At 45.1% G+C, this 21,215-nt stretch overlaps 1 protein-coding gene and 1 long non-coding RNA gene across 9 annotated transcripts in view; both read right to left on the bottom strand.

The window, feature by feature from the left end:
• Positions 1-2,531, bottom strand: part of LOC132468219 (uncharacterized) — a 4,311-nt gene extending 1,780 nt beyond the window's left edge. The window contains exons 1-2 of the long non-coding RNA XR_009528181.1: positions 2,178-2,531; positions 1-1,739 (exon numbers count right to left, since the gene is read on the bottom strand). The exon at positions 1-1,739 is cut by the window's left edge and continues 1,780 nt beyond it. This is a non-coding gene — a long non-coding RNA (uncharacterized LOC132468219). The remainder of the gene's footprint in view (positions 1,740-2,177) is intronic.
• A 3,657-nt stretch (positions 2,532-6,188) lies between these two features.
• On the bottom strand, positions 6,189-17,408 carry LOC132467691 (vascular endothelial growth factor A-A-like). 8 transcript variants are annotated; one of them, XM_060065177.1, is made up of 8 exons: positions 16,649-17,408; positions 15,690-15,744; positions 13,577-13,773; positions 13,039-13,115; positions 12,900-12,932; positions 11,080-11,220; positions 10,887-10,914; positions 6,189-8,443 (listed from the first exon to the last, which is right to left on the bottom strand). In XM_060065177.1, exons 1-7 carry the CDS (start codon positions 16,712-16,714, stop codon positions 10,911-10,913), a joined length of 573 nt encoding a protein of 190 aa, XP_059921160.1. In that variant the 5' UTR covers positions 16,715-17,408; the 3' UTR covers positions 6,189-8,443; positions 10,887-10,910. The 8 variants fall into 8 exon arrangements, 7 of the variants coding, with proteins under 7 accessions (XP_059921160.1, XP_059921158.1, XP_059921162.1 ...); XM_060065175.1 differs by lacking the exon at positions 10,887-10,914 and adding an exon at positions 9,571-9,702; XM_060065178.1 differs by lacking the exon at positions 6,189-8,443 and adding an exon at positions 9,593-9,702.
• Between the last annotated feature and the right edge of the window lie 3,807 nt (positions 17,409-21,215).

Below are 21,215 nucleotides of genomic sequence, written 5' to 3'. Positions count from 1 at the left end.
GGCAGGGTGCCAGAGGTGCAGTGACTGAAGTGAGCTGGGCAGACTGCCATTCAACTTTCTGTCTCATCCCCGCAAACGTTGTTCGTGCCTGAGTCAAACGGCGGGTGTTCGAAGTCAAGCCATGAATGGGAACGCCGGTGTGTTGTGCGGTGAGCGGATAATGAGCGGCTTACATGAATCACTGTTTTCGCTGGCATTGTCTGTCTGCGTATTGTTTGTGTGGACTGTCATCTCATGTGTGTTTATACACCGCCGACAAATCCTAGCTAGTTTAATGTTGGAGTGGAGGAGGTGCAATGCGGGACGGATTACTTAATCTCATCTTCAGCCTGTGTTTGCCAGCAGGGTCACTGAGTATAGCTGTTTAACTCCTCAGGGCACAAACGCTCACTTTAAGTAGTGGTTCTCAGGCTGGGAATGAGTAAAGGCTTGAGGTTGCCAAATTTGCCGAAATAGTTGTCATGTCTTGATTGTTTATAATTGGTGCGTAACAATCCTTAGCAATTAAAGCCATATTTCAGTAATGGATATGTCAAACATTTTCTTGTTGAGTTTGGCTAACCCTGTAGCATTATTTACCGTTGCTGACAACGTGTCATCATCCGCGTTGTCTCTGCGGCGATGAGAGTGACTGATGAAATCCATCTCGTCTCGGGTGCAATGGTATCCTTTCTCTTCCAATGAGCACATGATCCTGATACCTGTTACCTGCGACCTACCTGCTACCTCATACTAATAATAGTATGCAGATCTGTGTATTTCCACTTAGCTCCTTCAGTCCTGAATGCCATTGCTGTTACCATTAAAACTATAACCATCCATGGACCATGACAAATAAAAATGTATGAAAGGTTTGCCTCTTTTATTTTGGAGTGGTGTACACTAGCCTACTGAAGCTATCGAGTACTTATGTTTTACTTTTAATATAGGTTGGAAAAAAATTTAATCACAGAAAAGCATTCCATGCAGATACTTTTTGGACGTAATTATTCAGCGTATTTCTGATTACAAAAAGAAAAATGTTTTGCTTGCTTGACTTGCCTCAGGCGCCGCGACTGTTTTATTCAGTTCAGCAGATGAACTTCGTCATTCGTTTTAAGGCGGGATCGAGGCGTAACCGATCTGTTCAGAACCTGAACCGAAGCCACAAGGCTTACTCCCTACAGAGGGAACTCCTGAGATCTGGCTACTGTCAACTAGATGCGTAATAGCATTCTCTGTGCAAACGTACGGGGTTCACCTTCGAATCTATTTCCGATACTGCAAAAATATCCACTTAAAAGCTGACTCTTGGAAATGCTACGATCAACGTTCACCGTTTAAAAAATATGCCTGTCTGTCTCTCCATCTGTTGCCTATCTCAAGAAAATCACCTCTAGAAATGGTCATCGGTGCCCATTCCATAGCAAAGATTATTGAGCTTTTCTTCTCTCCTATGGATAAAGGATTCATGTTAACAGTGTTTTTTATTTATTTAATTAGGGCATGTATGTACCCTTAAGTCGGGCTCCACAAATAAACCCGGCTTTACAATTAGTAAATGGTTCACTTTGGAAAAAGAGAGTGATTCAATTCTATCGTCACATCATGTATATTGTTTTAAATTAGGCAGCTTACAATTAAACTTGATGAAAGGAAAACTCTGCAAGAAAAAACTCCATTTGTCTCCGTGCCAGACGACTTGTGTAAACGGTGACTTCCTCTTGTCTTTTGTGTGGCACGGCGGCCCGCGTTGCCAGCTGTGGATTGCAGGAAATAAACGTCAAACACTCTCTCACAGTGGCAGTTTACAGAATATAGCGAACATTCGTTTTAGACGTAGAACGACAAGACTTTATGTGTACCCACTAACAATGCTTAATCTCGACAGAACCAGGTTCCTGTCAAAAAACACCCATTTACTCCCTTCTAATTGCTTCTTTGATCTTCCCTTGCTTGTTTACACATCTGATGCTGCCACTTCACTGAGCTTCACTACTCCTACGCCTCGTCGCATCTGCCTTAAAAAATGACTCTCTCCTTTCTCTTTCTTTCCAGTCTCTTATCCAATTTTGATTTTGTGGAAACCCCCCCCCTCCCCAAACACACACACATACGCACACACAAACACACACACACACAAACACATACACATACACACACACACGCACACACACACACACACCACCCCCACTCACTTGGACAGATGGCAGCGGAGATGTGGCTGTTCCCCCCCCCGAGGCCATGGCTTGGAATGTCTTGACAAGTCTGGGCATCCTGTCGCCTGAGTCTCTGCCATGGAATTTTACACCTCGCTTTATTCAGACAAGCGGCAAGGTTAATCACATTGGAAGAGGACTTCCATGTAAGAAATGAGTCAACGACACTGTCGTCTAACTGCCTCATTGCATAAGAGGCCTCAACCACACACACACACACGCACGCACGCACGCACGCACGCACGCACGCACGCACGCACGCACGCACGCACGCACGCACGCACACACGCACGCACGCACACACACACACACACACACACACACACACACTCACAAACACCCCTCCGCGGGACTAGCGAAGACGACATATATGTGTCAAATCTGTGTGTGCCGCCTGCCGTGTCTTTCTTTGTCTACCGAGCTTGCTCTATAAATCACCTGGCGTTTAACTGTGGGATGAAGTCACTTCACTGCAGTGCATGGTGCCCTTTTAGCGCTCCTCCTACTGGAAGCCTCTCTAAGAGGCTCAGGGGCATGCTGGGTGCTGGAATGAAGTGGCTAAGCTCCTCATAATTCTCGGGGCCTCACAGGCCCGGCCAGGGGTCTGCTTTTGTAGTTCCCGTGGAAAAGAGGATGGTGGGAGAAAGAGAGAGAGAAAGAGGGAGTAATAGATCGACTTGGTAGATCGACTTTGTCACAAAAATGTACAGTATATTCTGTTCTCTTTTTACAATGCAAGCACAGTTAGGCTTTTGTATTTGAGTGGTGCTGAGATGAATGTAGCTTATCTACCAGAGCAGACCCGCTAGCACCCCGATCACATCATTATAACACACACACACATGCACACACACACACACACACACACACACACACACACACACACACACACACACACACACACACACACACACACACACACACACACACGCAGCCATGCACAACAAAAGAACCCACCCACCTAAGGAAAAACACTCTTGACTCAATAGCACTGTACTGTACATGTGTAAAAAGTACATGAAAAGACGTTTGTAAGCACTAAGACTTCCGGGGGTTTGTTGAGTGTGGCTTTATCTCTACGGCAGCAGCTTCCCTTTGGTTTATCACCGAAGAGCACAGAAGAACGGTCACACACCCAGCTATCCAACATCATATCGGCTGGTCAATACAACTTCAGTCAAATCTCATCGACGGCAGAATGGCCAGCATTCTTTCATCTTTTATTTTTTGCAAAATTGTCAAGTTATTTTATCTCTGTGTTGTAGATGCAAGAAAAATGATCACTTTCCCCTTACTCAGACGTTCAAGTTTGGGCACTTTTTTCTGTATTCGTAGAGGAACTGGTTTAAAATTGGACCATGGGAAAAAAGGATTGAATTAGTCAGCAGGGCTTAATGCTTGACTAATTATTAAAACCTGTTTCCTTTTTTCCTCTGGCTGTTTATTTTGGGTTCATGAAGTACATAAGGGGAAAAGGGGTCCTCCAAGCCTCCTTATAGGCCTATAATCATAATCCTTCTGGTATTAAAATAATCTGTTTTCTCACAAAATCAATATTCATGAAGGAGAAAGTGTCCAAGTTTGAAGGAACTAAAGAAAAAAAAGGCCAGTGGTGCGATTTCTTAACAGTTGACTTTCCACTTAAATAATTACTTAAGGAAAACCAGCGGCAGGTTACACCACACACGGGAGGGAGTGGAAAATACCATGCGTAATCTAATTTCTACCCCTTCCTTTCTCTGTGACGCGGCACACACAACCACACCGACATTAAGATAAACAACGGTGGGAGTATTCGTGTGCAGCGTAACTACCACCTATTCCAGCAACTGTTGGAGCGTGTTTATCACGCAGACTGGTAGACATTAACTGCCTTAGTGAGAGACACACAGGCCAGATATAACTGGTATGAGCAACACGTCTCTCACACCTCTCTCCGTGGGTCACTTTCTTCACTTTCTTTGCTGTGTGATCATGTGTCTCTTATACCGTTGATTTCTGTTATCCTATTCATTACATACAAAGACGTACACACACACAAACACACACACACACACACACACACACACACATACATACACACACACACACACAGATACACACACACACACACACAAACACACACACACACACACACACACACACATACACACACACACACACACACACACACACACACACACACACACACACACACACACACACATACACACACACACACACACACACACACACACACACACACACACACACACACACACACACACACACACTTGTGTTTAATATATTGCTTGCAACAGGAGACTGTGTTTACCTGATCCCCTGAGGTGCGTTCCCAGGGGACAGCGTGTGAACCTGGCTCACTGGTGCCTGTCTTCCTCAGTCTCGGTAGGAGAAGTCAGTAATACACAAGCAATATGTAAATCTACCTCTTGGCTTCCCCCTAAGCCTGGTATGGGGAAAAGGCTTTCTTTGGAAATGAGTTTTCTTAAACGGAAAGGTACGGTAGCTCTGAGGTGTATGTTTAATTTCCTCATAGTTGTGAGTTGTGTTGAAGGCAACAGAGTATGGCCCTCTCTCTTTGAAACAGGGGTTTAAAGTCCAGCAACATGGCTACTTGAGTTTACACAAGATCAAAGTCGGACAGAACCGACTTTTTCGAATTCCTCTATAATCAGATATCAAATATTTTTTGCATTCTCGTGAGTATTTTGCTCCACAGGGAATCTGGGCTCTCAGTGAGTGTGTGTGTCTGCCTTGCAGAGGCTTTTGGCCTATTGGGCATGACGTGAATCACAGCTAATGAACGACGGCTAAGCCGGCATTAATTGCTAACTCAGACTTTTGAAATCTGGAGCCCAGTCAAACAGCTGGAAACTGAACATGCAAGCACACACACACACACACACACACACACACACACACACACACACACACACACACACACACACACACACACACACACACACACACACACACACACACACACACACACACATATTTATATATATATATATATAGACACAAGCAAATACACACACAAACATTAACAATTATGAATTAAAAAAAAAAAAACGTCCATGTGCTGGCTCTGCAGGTACATCAGGTTTCCATGATGGGAAATCACATATTTTCCTATAGTTGCTCAGGCCCATTCAACAGCGGGGAACAAAGTTCACAAGTACTGACAGTAAACGCTAACCAAGGTATTCAGGTTATCTAACTGTGCTTTGATAAACAAAAAAAAGAAAACAGACATAGTGTCTGAGATGTCAATCCAAAAAGATCCAACAAAACTGTAGAGTCACATTGTGAAACCACAATGCTGAGCCTCCAGGAATAAAAAAAACGCCTTTAAACAGGTGTCCGAAACCATCCCACCCTTGGATTCAGAGTTGGGTTGACATGCACTCCATGGGCTTCCATGCTTGGTTCCCTGGTCCGAAATGCAGGATTTGGGTAATTGGAGACCCGAATGGTTATTAGGTTAGGATGGATGGATGACTGGACAGGTGAATGGATAAGAAAGATGAGTGTGTTTGAGATTCAACCCTCTACTGGCAAAAAAGTTATCATTGTTCTCTGAAAATCCCTGAAACAGATATGTGATCGATAGCTGACCCTACTCTGTTGAACCCCCCGCTGTACCATGGTGTCCGCCACATGAATAGAGTCGGGCTTTTGAGGAAGATCTGCATTGAAAATAGGGTGTAGCTGATATTTTCCAGTCTGAATAAACCAAAGGCTTGTTCAATGTGGTGCCCACTTGAAAATGAAATGTTGCTCCATTTCAGAGTTTGAAGAAGAAACCTTTGATGCAGCACAAATACTGAAAAACTGGATTCATGTTTTTTGTGAAATTATTGTGGATGTAGGGTTGTGTAAGCGCTTTGGTTTGTTAATTTAATAATCTTTGATGTTATTTTAAATCATTGATTCATTAATCGTGTTATTTTGCTAGCACTGGAAAGATACATCATCACATCACAATTCGTTTTTTAAAATAAATAGGTTTTATTACACTAAAAACAAAAAAGTAGGGTATTAATATTGTAAAACGTATCATTTTTACAGCACCAATAAATATATTAATGTGAAAACATACAAAAAATGTGGCTGTACATGAGAGGACAGGAGAGAACTCTTTCAGTTAAATACAAGTAGAATGTTTCATCTTTCATCTCATCATCAGAGGACATCGGAGGCGTGGCCATCAAGGGGCGGAGTCAAGTGACAAAAGATTCCTCCAGTCACAGTTCTGGGGGGGGGGGGAGTCAAAGCCAGAGGCAGCTTAAAGGGCAAGCTCAGTTGTCTTCGTTCTGTGTGTGTCTGTGTGGTTGTGTGTGCTGGTGTGTGTGTGTGTGTGTGTGTGTGTGTGTGTGTGTGTGTGTGTGTGTGTGTGTGTGTGTGTGTGTGTGTGTGTGTGTGAGTGTGTGTGTGTGTGTGTGTGTGTGTGTGTGTGTGTGTGTGTGTGTGTGTGTGTGTGTGTGTGTGTGTGTGTGTGTCTGTTAGTGTGTGTGTGAGTGTGTGTGTGTCTGTGTGTGTGTATGTTGGGGTGTGTTTGGGTGTGGGTGTTTCTCTGTGTGTTTGTTGGCATGAGAGTGTGTGTGTGTGTGTGTGTGTGTGTCTGTGTGGTTGTGTGTGCTGGTGTGTGTGTGTGTGTGTGTGTGTGTGTGTGTGTGTGTGTGTGTGTGTGTGTGTGTGTGTGTGTGTGTGTGTGTGTGTGTGTGTGTGTGTGTGTGTGTGTGTGTGTGTGTCTGTGTCTGTGTCTGTGTCTGTGTGAGTGTGTATGTTGGGGTGTGTTTGGGTGTGGGTGTTTCTCTGTGTGTTTGTTGGCATGAGAGTGTGTATGTGTGTGTGTGTGTGTGTGTGTCTGACAGAACGAAACCAGTCCATGTGTGCGATGTTGATTGACGTCCGCCACACTCGTCCGCTCCTCTGTATGACGTGTCTCAGGGCACTTGAGTGCAAAAACACATGTCCTGACTGCCGGTCCAAAACAAAAAATGTATAACAAACACCTGTGTTGGCGCATCATTTCTTGCTGGTTACTGGCGGTCAGGAGATTAACTGTCCTTCTAGCAACACAAATCACGCTGCTAGCGTTCGTTCGTTTTTTTCTTCGTCTCTTTCAGGAATGTCAAAGTGTTACGTTTCTGCACTCTTTTTTTTCATACAAAAAAAACGTCGTTTACAGTCATCCACAGTCAAGTTGACACATTTTTTTAAAACGCCGACAGGTGAATAGAAATTAACCATAACAATGCATATAAATACCGTATATCAACTTAAATACATAGAATACTCAAAATATTCTAGCTTTATAAATTAGACGTAGTGTACATTACAAAGGGATACCAGGTATACACGGATCGTTACTTAAGCTTTAGATTGACCTGTACTTTCGTCGATGTACAATTATTTCTTTGGAAAACATACATAGCATACAATTTAAATAAGGAAAAGCGGAGGTCAACCAATTTCTTCAGTGGCGCATTGAGATCCACTCTTACTCGTGGAGACTGCAATCAACTTGTCTAATCACTATTTTCTCTCCATATATACCTATATTAATATCCCTTATGAAGTATTTCTTTATCCACACCGAATCCTATTGGGTGTTAGTCAGTACAGTAGTGATGAACACATATCACCCCATGGAGGTGACATCACATCAGAGAGGGAACTATTTCTGTGTCTTTCTCTGGGTCTGGAACATGTGATTCAGTTCAAGGTGACCTGGAGTGTCTATTCAACCTTGAGGGCCCGGCAAAGTATCCGTAGCAACGTAGCGGACCCATTGGGGTCCGCTTCCAAGTCCTGGTCCGTACGGCGGCCCCACTTTATCTTGCGGGCCGCGTGATTCAAATTCCTGGGAGATGATTGCTTTGTGTCATGTGATTCGAGAAGGATCAACTGTGAAAAAAGGCAGAGAGTCTGCGAACCGGTCCGAGGGCGTGCCCTGAGGTCGGGGCCCGAAGTTGCGCCTCTTTCCTGTTTTGGACTATGTGAGGGGCTCTCTGGAGCTTCTCGGTGGAGCTGTGGTTACGTACGTAGACAACCGTCTGACCTCTGTTTCCACCAAGCGTTCTTCTCTCCGGCTCACTTTCTCTGCCGCTGTCATCTGAACTCCATGCAGGGAATGCATCCTCGTGTTTCAAAGTGCTGTGCCAAGAAAATAGTTCCTTCATGCCAATGTCCCTCTCACCCCCTTAACCTCCTCTCATCTCCGCGGTTTGTCACATCTGCGGATCACAAGGAAGATACAAAGACAATGGGTTAGTGGACCGTCGGAAAATCTTCCAGATGACTATGAGGTGAAGGTTATAACCAGTCAATGGCTACTAAAAATACAGTCAGCAATCATCCCTGCCCGCCCGCAAATGGAGGGGCCATTTGGAGTCATGCCTCTGGTCCCCCCTTCTCATACCACACACCACCCAAAAGTGTGAGTTCTCTAAATTAAGCACAGCGTAGGGGGTCCCTGCTGGGGTAAGAGGTCACTGAAGTTGCTGGGTCAGGAGAGGTTAACCAACACAGGGCCTTGTTAAGTGCAGGAGGCATCAGGCTTAGTACCATGTTATGTGGTTGCTGATCTGGCACATATATGCATTTATGCATAACTGAGTAAGTACATTTGTGTTATTAGATTTTAACTTGATTAGTATTAAATTCAAGGTAAGTTCGGTCTGCATTCCTTGAGTAAAACATTATTTCTAACCTTCCCAATAAAGATAGGGTCTTATTTTGTATAAGCATAAGTAGGTTGATCTGTTGACTCTTTAGGTCTCTATCGTTGGTTCCTTATGCTAAAGGGACCAATGGGAGACTACACATTAATTGTCACATCTAAATAATGAAATAATATCCCACCAGTATAAATATAAATTCTATAGTAGTCTGTTTATGTATAGTTCATAGACATAGTTTAGTTTCATTATCTTACGATATAAAAAATAAACCAAAAACGATGACGATGATGATGATTTCACTGCCGTGCAAGACGTGATGATATCTACTCTTATCACACTTGAATCATGTTCAGTTGTAATCACAAGGGGGGTGCGGAAGGGACATGAACAGAATACAAGACTGTTGATAAATGTGACAACCCAAACACACACGCACGGACACACAGACACAAACACGGGTAGCGTAGACCTACCACCTTCCCCAAACACCAAACACCAAACACCAAACACCAAACACCAAACACCAAAGTACATCTAAGAGCAGCAGGCAAAAGGCATGCATATCTGAGCGGCGACACAATGCAGGCCTTTGGCAGCGGGGTAGATATGGTCATGGGAACAGAGAGATGCACAAAAGGGTTTGGAGGCTGGTTGTTTATCGTGACGCGTCGTAAACAAACCTGCAAGTTCGTTCGTTTAACTCAAGTCGCCTTGACTTGCAGTCTAACTGGGTGAATTTGCAGGAGCATTTACAGGTGAGAGGGTCCTGCGTAAAGAAGCGATTTCTTCTCTCTGAGCAACGTTCACATCGGCTGCAAGAGAAGCAAAAAGGGGGGAGAGAGAGAGAGAGAGAGAAAAGAGGGAGATCTAAGCTATAGAGCGAATACTGCAGAAACGGCAGACACAGACATTCATGCAACATCCCGTAATACTGAATACCTCACCCCACGCAACGCAGAAACCTCCACCACATACTAAACCATCAACGCAGGACTCTGACACTGAGACTCACTCCTCTCTCAATTCCATATGGTTCTGCCTCCTGCACCAATGCCTGTACTAATATTACCACATTCACAAAAACGGATTTCTTGGAATGGAGGAGAGAAAAAAAAGGTTGCGCGGATCGAAGATTATGAAGAAGGCACAGGAGATTGTTTTCCAAGATTATCAGAGGATGAACCTATGCCCATGAAGCTTCTGGGTTCATCGTCTCAATCCAGTATGATTAACAGAGAACAAAGCATATGCCAACTGGGCCATATGAAGGAATGTAGGCCTACAACCAAACATGGTGACGATGGTGTCCATTGTACGATTCAGGTGTACATCAGATGTGAAGTGAGTTCCATCTGGGGCTACATTAAACCTTTGGCACACTTATTTTGTTTCTTCTTGTGATGATATCATGAACCTTAACACCAGTTACTACCTAGATTATTTGAATTATGCAATATAAATGTTTGAAGCAAATGTTCAAAATCAAGGCAGAGACCATATCAATTGTGAAACCTACATTTCGCTATCAGATAGAAGGTCACCCAAATTAGACAAAACAGGGAGACAGAGAGACAGATACGGGGCGAGCAGTGTGTTGTGGTTGTGAGCAAGAATCTATGCTTTGACTGTCATTTACCTTCGGTGTGCCGACACTACACTACCCCACAGGGAAGCAGCTTACAGAGTGTGGTTAAAATGTTGTGTCATGTTCAAGACCGCCTGTAATCAAAACAGGAACACAATAACCCAAAGCAGACAGTATCGCTGCGCCGTTGAAGGGCACAATTAAGTCCCAAGTAAAATAAGTGTCTCTGCACTTGACAGGGACCACTTGTGGCATTACTATCCGTCTTTGCAAATAAAAATATCATCTGAATCACAACGAAAGCATAGATCTCCTGACATGGTTGTGGCATCAACTGGTATAGGATGGCCAAGAGACCACATGAGAAAAGAGAAGAAAAACCATGGTATTGTTTAATGGAGATAGCATTACCTGATTAATCGTTTTGTTATCACATCAACTCCACAGCACAAAGTGTTTGTGCCAGATATTGGGAAAAAAATAAGAAAAAAATAGGAAAGAATTGAGAAAAAGTGGAATTTTAGTCCGACCATAAAGTTGTAGTTTGTGTATTCTTTTTCATTTTGATTTGATTGTTTTCGTTTGATTTTAATTTACAAAATACCAAAAGAGTTCCTTGGATAGCAAGCCAACCATCAAGAGAGACACCATGCTCTGGCCTAGGCACCCTGTGGAGCTGGCATAGGCCTCAGCAATCCCAGCAGTGTCTCTCTGTTTCTTTCTCTTTCTCTTTTGGCCCTTGCCCCTGGAAAACAGAGAAAAGGGCAGAAGAGAGAGAAGAGAAACACCTAAGTAGATGCAGACACAGACTCAGGAGTCAATCAATACCGGCTCAAGCCAAACAGGAGATGATCAATCTGCAGTGCTTCAAGTGTCGACTGATCTTGTCTTTCCATTAGCATTAGGGTATCGATTCACAGAAGGTGGTAATGTGTGCATGTGTTGTGTGCATGTTTGTGGGCCATGTGGTTATAGGTCAAGGTGTGATGTTTAGTCAACTATAATTGTTTTTTTAGCAGCATAGTGTAAATGCTTGTTGGTGTATGTCTGTCCCTTGCAAAGGAGTAACGGTGGTAATTTGATCGTCATAACCATTGAATGATTGTAATATCTCCAACTGCCCTACCACGGGGTGAGCTAGCTGCCTACGTGCTCTCTGACAGACACAGGTAGAGCAGGGCTGGATAAGGCTCATTCAGCCTGAGTTGACTTAGCAATCTGAGCTAACGTGATCCTGTTTCCCCTCAACCAATCCACTGAGCTTTGAACTATGAGGTGCAGTTTGGCACACTACACAACCTTTATCCAATTAAACAAGTGGTGTTCTCTGACCCGCCTGTGAGGTGTCTAAAGCCACGTGCGCGCACACACAAACACACACACAGGCTCCATCACACACACACACACACACACACACACACACACACACACACACACACACACACACACACACACACACACACACACACACACACACACATGCGCACACTCATGTGGACCCTCGGTCGGTGCGTGAGTTCCCTCACAGCGGGGCCGCATCTCAGCGGGTCTCTGGGCTCATCCCTCTATTTACCCAACTAAGAATAAAAATAGGTTGACAGCATGACACCCACTGCTATGATTAGACAGTGGAGTAGCCCTGGGCCGGGGGTCAGGCTCTTGCAACAGGAGTCGGAGCGCACACGACAGCGGGTGGTCCTGGGGCAGCCAAGCTACACCTTCATTCGCTGGACTGTTACAGCCACAGCGCACCATAAAGCACTAAACCCTCCAGGCCATAAAAGAGAAGCATGCTCAGAGCCCAGTAAAGATAAAATATCTCAGGCCTGCTCTTTTTCCATAGGCGGTGGATGTGGGGCTGGTTCACTCCGGCTGAACCTCGGGTGACAAACAGAGAACAATGCCCTCAATATCCACAGGAGGGAAGAATAAGAAACGCTAGATAAAACCTGTAGTTCTCCAGACTGATAACCGGAATTACATAGAAAAAGTTATTTGCCAGGGGTAAACGTTCATTGTAACGAGCAGGAAATGCTAAGCTTTCAACGGGTCACGCAACCCCCTGAGAAACGGGAAAGATGCGGTGGCCAATGAGAGATGTCGTTTGGGTGTGAGGCTCCTTGTGGCCTATGGATTGGCCTCGTCATGATTCAAGGTCCACAGCGTCAAAGATATTTCTGCTCATTTGCACGATACACTGTGTTGCGAATGATCGTGCAACCCCAAATACATTGCTCGGAATAATGGTGGTGTGAACCATTAACTTCGTCAGCTCCAGTACCAGGTGGTTTGGTGTGACTAACAGTGCGACTAGTTCCTATTTCAGACACGTCTTTTTCAGTGCTCAAGTCAATACAGTCACATCCACTCCCATTCAGGTCCAAATAAACAACGAAAAAAGAGACAAACAGAACACATACTCACTTTTCTTTCTTTATTTTCACTTCTGGCTTTTGTCTGAGGAAAGAAAAAAAGGAAATCTTCTTAGTCTTTATTTTGTATTTGTCAAATGGGCTATTCGACAAGACATAAATATGGCATTATTTGTTGTTGATGTTCCTACCTGCAGTCACACTCTTCATGCTCTACGAAACTCAATTGAGAAAGATGTTGTGATACTTTCTCTCTGACTTGTAGTACCTGAAATAGAAGCAGAAGAACACCGATGGCATCATGGACAGAAAACTTAAAATTCAACATTACAGTTCTCTGAGCAGTACTAATTTGGCCACTTCTGAAGACACCCCCTTATGATTTTGTCCCTGAACTAATCTATACCAGCAGTAAGTTCTCGTTCCGGGGCAAAGAAATATTTTGACCGTATGTAAACATCACAGCATAAACAGAGTTCAGTGTTCACGGGTAAACAACATAGCTGGCATGCCAAAGCGTACAGCTCTACTTTCGCTGGTGCCCTGTCCTAACTTTAGTAGCCTCATAGACAAAGACAATCTTGGCCTTTGCAAGATAACGGGAGAAAGACAGAAAGAAAGAACAAACGAAGGAAAGAAAGAAAGAACAAACAAAGTAAAGGAAGGAAGAACGAAGGAAGAAAAAGAAGAGGAGGGAAGGTCGGTAGAGTAAGGGCAGCAGGTGCTCACCTCCATTGTGACGTTGCGAGTCCGCGTGGGAACACACTCCATGGCCTCGTCGTTGCAGCACCCCGAGCAGCGCTTGAGGATCACGCAGGCGGGGATGTAGGTGTGCTCGATCCTGTCGGGGTACTCCTTGTAGATGTCCACCAGCACCTCCCGCGTCTGACAGCGACTCTTGTTGAACACTTGCATGAAGGACACCACTGCAACGGCCAGAGAAGCAGGGTTAGGGGGGAAAGCGTTGAGTCCAGGAAAACTGTGGCTGATTAAATCAAGACCCGACATTCCTACATCAGAAGACTTGAAGAGCTTATGAGAAATGATTCTCTGTGTTTTCAGAAAGACTTGTTTTTTTTTGTGTACTGATGCATTCAGTCCCGTATCTCTCACTTCTAACTTCATCTCGCCATTCCTCTGGCCTCTCTGCCATGCTCTCCTTGCTCACTTCCGCTGATGAGTGGAAGAGAGCACTTGTCTTTTGTGAAGGCAAAAAGGTACAGACATGCATTTCCCTAAGTGGTGCCCATTACAAAAGCCAGCTTGGCAGGCAAACAATACCACAGAAACCATGGCGCAGGCTGCAACAAAGACAGTTATTGTGCAGACAAGAGTCTTAATTATTCCTGGCAAAACAAAGTTTGATCAAGCCGGTTCAAAGTTCAAAGCCCACCACCAACATGGCATACGTGTTTCAGTGTACAGGGATATAACTGTGTGTATATTCCTATAAATCTGTGCTCACACGAACAAACAACACGGTGCATATCCATTCCAAACACTGCTCTTCCTGTATGTGAATGAGTTTCATCCCACCATCCGGAAGGCAGATCTTTCTGCAACCCCAGTGGTAACTCCTGACCCCCGGGCTGTCAAATCAGCCATGACCCCCCAGGAAGTGAGGCGCCAGGGTTCACCTCTGACATGTGACCCCTGTGTAGCCCCACCACCAACCCCAACCCCCCCCCCCCCCCCACCGCGAGGACCTCGCCTGACAATACTGATGCTAGAACAACATCCTCTGGGCACCAATCCAAGTCCGGCTCTACATATAAGACCAACACCACCACCAGTATGTGGTATATATCATTGTCTGGTCTGAGTGATGTGGTTCTCAAGCCACCAGTTTGGCCCTGGGTTGACCCGGGTGTCCACCAAGCCACCCAGAAAGCTAACAGACTAGCACCTGCTCCCGGGGGAGGAACTCTCCTCCACATTCCCAGGGGACAGAGGAGTTAAGGGGGAGAAATGTTTGCGAGATTTTGTGAGCAGGCGACATCCAAACGTGGACATGTTCACTTAACCGCCTACCTCTCTCTCTGTCTCTCTCTCTCTCTCTCTCTTCGCTCCTTTTGTATGTGCAGTCTGATCTGCACTTCGAGTGTATTGCTCAAACACATGGAAAATAACTCCTTTGTGTTTGGAAGGCCTCTGACGACTGGTGCGAGAATGGTGTGTGAGTAAGTTGAGGCCCAGTGATTTCTGTATGGGCCTGAATGTGAAGGTCAGGTGCATTGCAGGTGGTTGGCCAGATGAAGGGAGTTGCTTGCCCTTGTGCGTAGAACAATAATAAACAACCACCACAACCAACCACTCCACCATTATTTTACGTTTAGTTTGTCCTACGACTATCTGTCCCGACCTTGGCCTGAACACATGCCCCTGTGTCAATAAACAAACAATGCCTGCATGTGGCATTGGGCCTAGCTTGACTGCTAAATGAATACTAATTAACATTCCATTTTACATGATCATAAATGGAGATTAAGCGTTTAATAAATAGGTTGTTAGTGAGGTCTGTATTTGTGCTATCCTTAACAAAGCCTACCGCTTGAAGAAAACTTTAAGGGCCCTGTTCCAAAGTCCCCCAAGTCAGACCTTTCAACCCTGTAGCTGTTTTATTAACCTTGCAACAAACAACAACCGCTGGGATTCGGCGTGGAAGAAGCGTGCTCAGAGTGTCAAAAGACTAATTAATGCTGTCAAAAACGGGTTTAAAATATATGCTGATTGAAAATAGAAATTCACCACATGTCCAGTAGGTGGCTCTTTAATACAGGAGGAATATAAAATTGCAAATTTACATTTGATTTGAATATCTGTTTCTAAGCACAATACTTACCGACATTTTTATCGCCTTTTACCGTCTTCTGGTCTTCCTTGTTTATACTAGCAGTCTGCAAAAAAACAACATTACACCATTATACAAACACCAGCACATTACTCGGAGCATGTCATATTGTTATGATTTTCTCTTAAACCAGCACTCCATAATAAATAACAATGATACAAATCGGAAAGCCAATATATACACACAGGCCTATAGTTTTAGATTTGGTTCATTTGTCTGTGTTATAACTCCTCAGTGAACGGGACGGAGTGCTATTATTTTCCCGCCCGTGGGAACAAGTGCACAGTGCGCATCCCCGGCGCGGCTCTATTTAAACGACCAGAGCTCCGGGTCTGCTGTAACCCTTGTGGATATTGCGTGAGAAACCGGTCGAGGTGAAGTTATAGCTCTACCAGTGTGGGCTACCGACACGCAGGCGTGTGGAAGCGACCGTTGGCGTTCCAGATTGTCTGGATTTTTGTGAAAATAATGTTTGGGTTGAACATGAATAGTTGAGAATGGGTCTAACCCTTTTTCATATTTTAACCCCGTTTTAAGCGTTAATAACGGTAGGCCTACCACTAAAGCTAAACAGACAGAGTTCACTTTTTCGACAAGACAAGTAATTTAAAGGCTTTTAAACGGAGAGATACACAAATATTTAATTAAATAGTGTAGTAATTAAATAAATAAATGCATCGCAGCACTAAACTAATCATTCAAATATGTTTTGTTCATGTTATTAACCAATAATCTCTGGTGAACGTGTTCAGGATAAGCAGGATATGTTATCTGTTGTCCAACATCGAGATCACTAATCACCAAATATTCCTTAACATTAATCAAAACAACGAAGGACTTACTGTGACTGACGACTACTGTCTAGTGCAGTCTGTAAAGAACCAAAACAAGCAAAAGTCCCAGATTACCAGCCTACTGTAAGAATGACCCGCAAATGTACCCATGCTCACCTTTATAGTGGAAATATGAAGAACTGCTGCAAAAAGGATTTGTATCAAAGTGACAACAAAGTTCATGGTTGTATTTCCAAAGGTGGGTAGCCTGCTGCGTTGAAATGTGAGTTTTCGGTCTGTTTCACAGTAAAAATAACAACAGAAAAAGACAAAAGAGCCAACCGCTTGAATTTCTTGGTCTGGGCTATAGCAAAAGCAAATCCATATCTTCCACGCAGGGAAGCTGCGCCACTTGAAGGAATCCTTTCAATGAAAGTGTTGGACTGGTTTCCAGTGAGTCTCAGCAGCAGTACATCAGACAAAAAAACGTAAGATCCAATCACCGTTCACCCAAAAGACAAAGAAAATTGAGCTATCTATTCTAAAATCCACGGCAGAATAGAAACCAAGTCTAGAAACAAATCCTTCCCAAAGAAAAAAAATGTGCAACACGACTGTAAAGTCTCACCAACTTTGCGCACTGATCTCTTTACATGCAATTAAACTCAGTGGCAAGGTACACACGCTCATTTATCACAGAGACGGAGAGAAGCGCAGTAAAACGCCGGTGTCCGCTATTGGGAAAGCCTTCCTTCGATCGCACTGAGACCTTTCTCTTCTTGTTTGATTCTCGCTCCTTTCGCAACGAGTGCTTTTGTATATTTAATTTGATTTGAGTTAAAGGCATCCAGGCGTAGATGGAAGGAGATTGTCTAACACCACCTTCTCTCTCTGTGGCTTCGTTGGTTCTGTTCTGTTCTATGGTAACAGGCTAAGGTAATAAGCACCAGCGGGCTGCGTGCGCAATCAAATAGCATTGGCCAAAGTCGACTTGGAGGCGGACCATTTGAGAACTGCGTCTAATCCAAAAAATGTAGTATTAAAGGCTATGGATTCCGCCTTGTATAAAGTTATGTATCACTGATGGGAAAACGATTGTCACATATAATTGACGGATGCTTTATGTGTGTGTGTGTGTGTGTGTGTGTGTGTGTGTGTGTGTGTGTGTGTGTGTGTGTGTGTGTGTGTGTGTGTGTGTGTGTGTGTGTGTGTGTGTGTGTGTGTGTGTGTGTGTGTGTGTGTGTGTGTGTGTGTGTGTGTGTGTGTGTGTTGTGTGTGTATGTTTGTGTTTTATCCTCTATAAAGCGGGTCAATTACGTAGTGGGCTTATTCTAGCATTTGTTGTTTAAATTGAGCTAATTTACAAAATAAGGGGGAAATCCAAACGAGAACAAGTGTCTCATTACAAGTGTGTACTAGTTTGTGTAAGTATGGCTGAAACCATTATCTATGTAGACTCCTTATGCACTTAAAGAAGTCAGGCCACATGGTCATACAATGTTACAGTAAGTGATATGTGGGAATGATATGAGCATTATCACTAATCATGCTGTCTCTGGGAGCAGGTCGAGTTAAGTTTAAAGTTTCAGTCGATATCTCTATTTAAAAAAATAATATGGTTGTTTTCCCCCAACACACACAGACACACACAAATGCAGAAACACACACAGCGAGGCTTGGGAAACGTCTGGCCTCCTGTCTTACCATGAACGGAGGTACGGCCAGTCCCAGAGCTGGCTCACCACTGCGCTCCCTCTCCCTCTCTCTCTCTCTGTCTCCCTCTCCCTCTCTCTCTCTCTCTCTCTCTCTCTCTCTCTCTCTCTCTCTCTCTCTCTCTCTCTCTCTCTCTCTCTCTCTCTCTCTCTCTCTCTCTCTCTCTCTTACCTCCCTCCCTCTCTCTTTCCCTCTCTCTCTGTCCCTCTTTATGTGTGTGTGTGTGTGTGTGTGTGTGTGTGTGTGTGTGTGTGTGTGTGTGTGTGTGTGTGTGTGTGTGTGTGTGTGTGTGTGTGTGCGTGTGTGTGTGTGTGTGTGTGTGTGTGTGTGTGTGTGCATGTGTGTGTTTGAGTGTGTGTGCCTTGGAGTGTGTGTGTGTGTGTGGTTTGTGTGTGCGCGTATGTGTGTGTGTGTGTGTGTGTGTGTGCTTATGTGTATGTGTGTACAAGTGTTAAAGCAGGTTCCAAATGGGAGGCTTGGGAGGTAGCTGTCATTTTTAGTGGACCAATTCTAAAGTGCTCTTTGGCCATCTCCATCCCATGGGGAGCCCATTTTGGAAACAATTGATTGATTGCGTTGATTTTTGATGAGGCTAAAATTATATCAGATTTATCATGTTCCGTCAGAAAAAGTCCCAAAAGATGACTTAAAAACTGTCTTATGTTTCCATGGCCAGTGTTGGTTGACCAAAGAGTGAGGCTTTAGCAATATCAACACTCATGCTATATTTTTCCCTCTTCCGTTGGGATAAACACAGTAGATAAGGCAGATACATCACTACTCTGAGACATCTCAGAGTCATCTCAAATTCGTGATGACTTCTTATATATGTGTGTGTGTGTGTGTGTGTGTGTGTGTGTGAGTGTGTGTGTGTGTGTGTGTGTGTGTGTGTGTGTGTGTGTGTGTGTTTGGGGGGGGGGGGGGGGGTTGTGTGTGTGTATGTGTGTGCGGGTGAATCCAAGAGCATAGGAAGCCATGATTTAATTTCTTATCCCACTTGTAGATTGCCTGTTGCATTGCATTAGAAATCGATAAGCCATTAACAGCTACCACGTTAGCTCCCGTTCCACGACAGGAGAAGTGCAGGTTGTGTCCAGAGAAAAGACCCCCTTGTTCTTGGATTTGTTCATTTGTTTCAATCAAACCTGCAGAGGAAACTTTGGTATGACGGAGTATTAGGGCCACACATGAAGAAAAAATATATTTTTGCCGTTACGAGATAAAAGTCGACACGTCGACTTTAAAGTCAACATGTCGAAATTAAACTCGAAATGTCGATAATAAAGTTGAAATATTATGTCGACTTTAATCTCGATTTGTCGACTTTAAAGTCGACATTAAACTCGGAATGTCGAGGATACAGTTTAAATTAGTTGGGAGAGATAGCAACCGCTCAACAGGGCCTGCACTGAATCCAATGGCTTGTGTGGACAATTTGGTAAAATTGCATTTCGGAATCGGGTTTAACAATAAAGAGATCCTCGCTATGTTGGAGGTAGAGCTCGAGGTTGATGGTGTGTCGTCGTCAATTTCCCTGGTGGAGGTCACTGAGGTAGTCAAACATCTCCGCAGTGGCAAAGCCCCAGGGATTGATGAGATCCAGCCAGAAATGCTAAAGGCTCTGGGTGTTGAGGGGCTGTCATGGTTGACACGCCTATTCAACATCGCGTGGGAGTCGGGTACAGTGCCAAAGGAGTGGCAAACCGGGGTGGTGGTTCCCCTGTTCAAAAAGGGGGACCAGAGAGTGTGTGCCAATTACCGGGGTATCACACTTCTCAGCCTCCCTGGTAAAGTCTACTCCAAGGTGCTGGAAAGGAGGGTTCGGCCGATCGTCGAACCTCAGATTGAAGAGGAACAATGCGGTTTTCGCCCCGGACGTGGAACTACGGACCAGCTCTTCACTCTCGCAAGGATCCTGGAGGGGGCCTGGGAGTATGCCCATCCGGTCTACATGTGTTTTGTGGATCTGGAGAAGGCGTATGACCGGGTCCCCCGGGAGAAACTGTGGGAGGTGCTGCGGGAGTATGGGGTAAGGGGGTCTATCCTCAGGGCCATCCAATCTTTGTACTCCCAAAGCGAGAGCTGTGTTCGTGTTCTCGGCAGCCAGTCAGTTTCGTTCTCAGTGGGTGCTGGTCTCCGCCAGGGCTGCGCCTTGTCACCAATCCTGTTTGTGATATACATGGACAGGATATCGAGGCGTAGTCGTGGTGGGGAGGGGTTGCAGTTCGGTGGTCTGAGGATCTCGTCACTGCCTCAGATGAGTCATGGCCTCATCTGAGGCCATGACTCTTAGCAGGAAACCGGTGGATTGCTTACTCCGGGTAGGAAATGAGTCCTTAGCCCAAGTGAAGGAGTTCAAGTACCTCGGGGTCTTGTTCGCGAGTGAGGGTACTATGGAGCGTGAGATTGGCCGGAGAATCGGAGCAGCGGGGGCGGTATTGCGTTCGCTTTACCGCACCGTTGTAACGAAAAGAGAGCTGAGCCGCAAGGCAAAGCTCTCGATCTACCGGTCGATCTTCGTTCCTATCCTCACCTATGGTCATGAGGGCTGGGTGATGACCGAAAGGACGAGATCGCGGGTACAAGCGGCCGAGATGAGTTTTCTCAGAAGGGTGGCTGGCGTCTCCCTTAGGGATAGGGTGAGAAGCTCAGCCATCCGTGAGGAACTCGGATTAGAGCCGCTGCTCCTTTACTTAGAAAGGAGTCAGCTGAGGTGGTTCGGGCATCTGGTAAGGATGCCCACTGGGCGCCTTCCTTGGGAGGTGTTTCAGGCACGTCCAGTGGGGAGGAGACCTCGGGGAAGACCCAGGACTAGGTGGAGAGATTATATCTCAACACTGGCCTGGGAACGCCTCGGGATCCCCCCGTCAGAGCTGGTCAATGTGGCCCGGGAAAGGGAAGTCTGGGGCCCCCTGCTTGAGCTGCTCCCCCCGCGACCCGACCCCGGATAAGCGGATGACGATGAGGATGAGGAGATCCTCGCTGTTTTAGAGCAGAGCCACCGTGTGGTGATTAGTGTAAGGACGCTGAA

Source organism: Gadus macrocephalus, chromosome 11 (assembly GCF_031168955.1).
Source record: "Gadus macrocephalus chromosome 11, ASM3116895v1".
In the NCBI taxonomy this organism is placed as follows: Eukaryota; Metazoa; Chordata; class Actinopteri; order Gadiformes; family Gadidae; genus Gadus; species Gadus macrocephalus.
The sequence above is the reverse complement of the archived record's forward strand: the minus strand, read 5'-3'. Positions and strand labels throughout refer to the sequence as shown.

Bases quoted from the DNA above. Each gene is read 5' to 3' on its own strand.
- LOC132467691 (XM_060065175.1), bottom strand. From the start codon at position 16,714: ATGAACTTTGTTGTCACTTTGATACAAATCCTTTTTGCAGCAGTTCTT. The intron at 13,774-15,689 runs GTAAGTATTGTG...TGGCCGTTGCAG, and splicing joins AAAAGGCGATAAAAATGTCG to TGGTGTCCTTCATGCAAGTG. The intron at 11,221-12,899 runs GTGAGTATGTGT...TCTGTTTTCCAG, and splicing joins GTGAAAATAAAGAAAGAAAA to GGGCAAGGGCCAAAAGAGAA.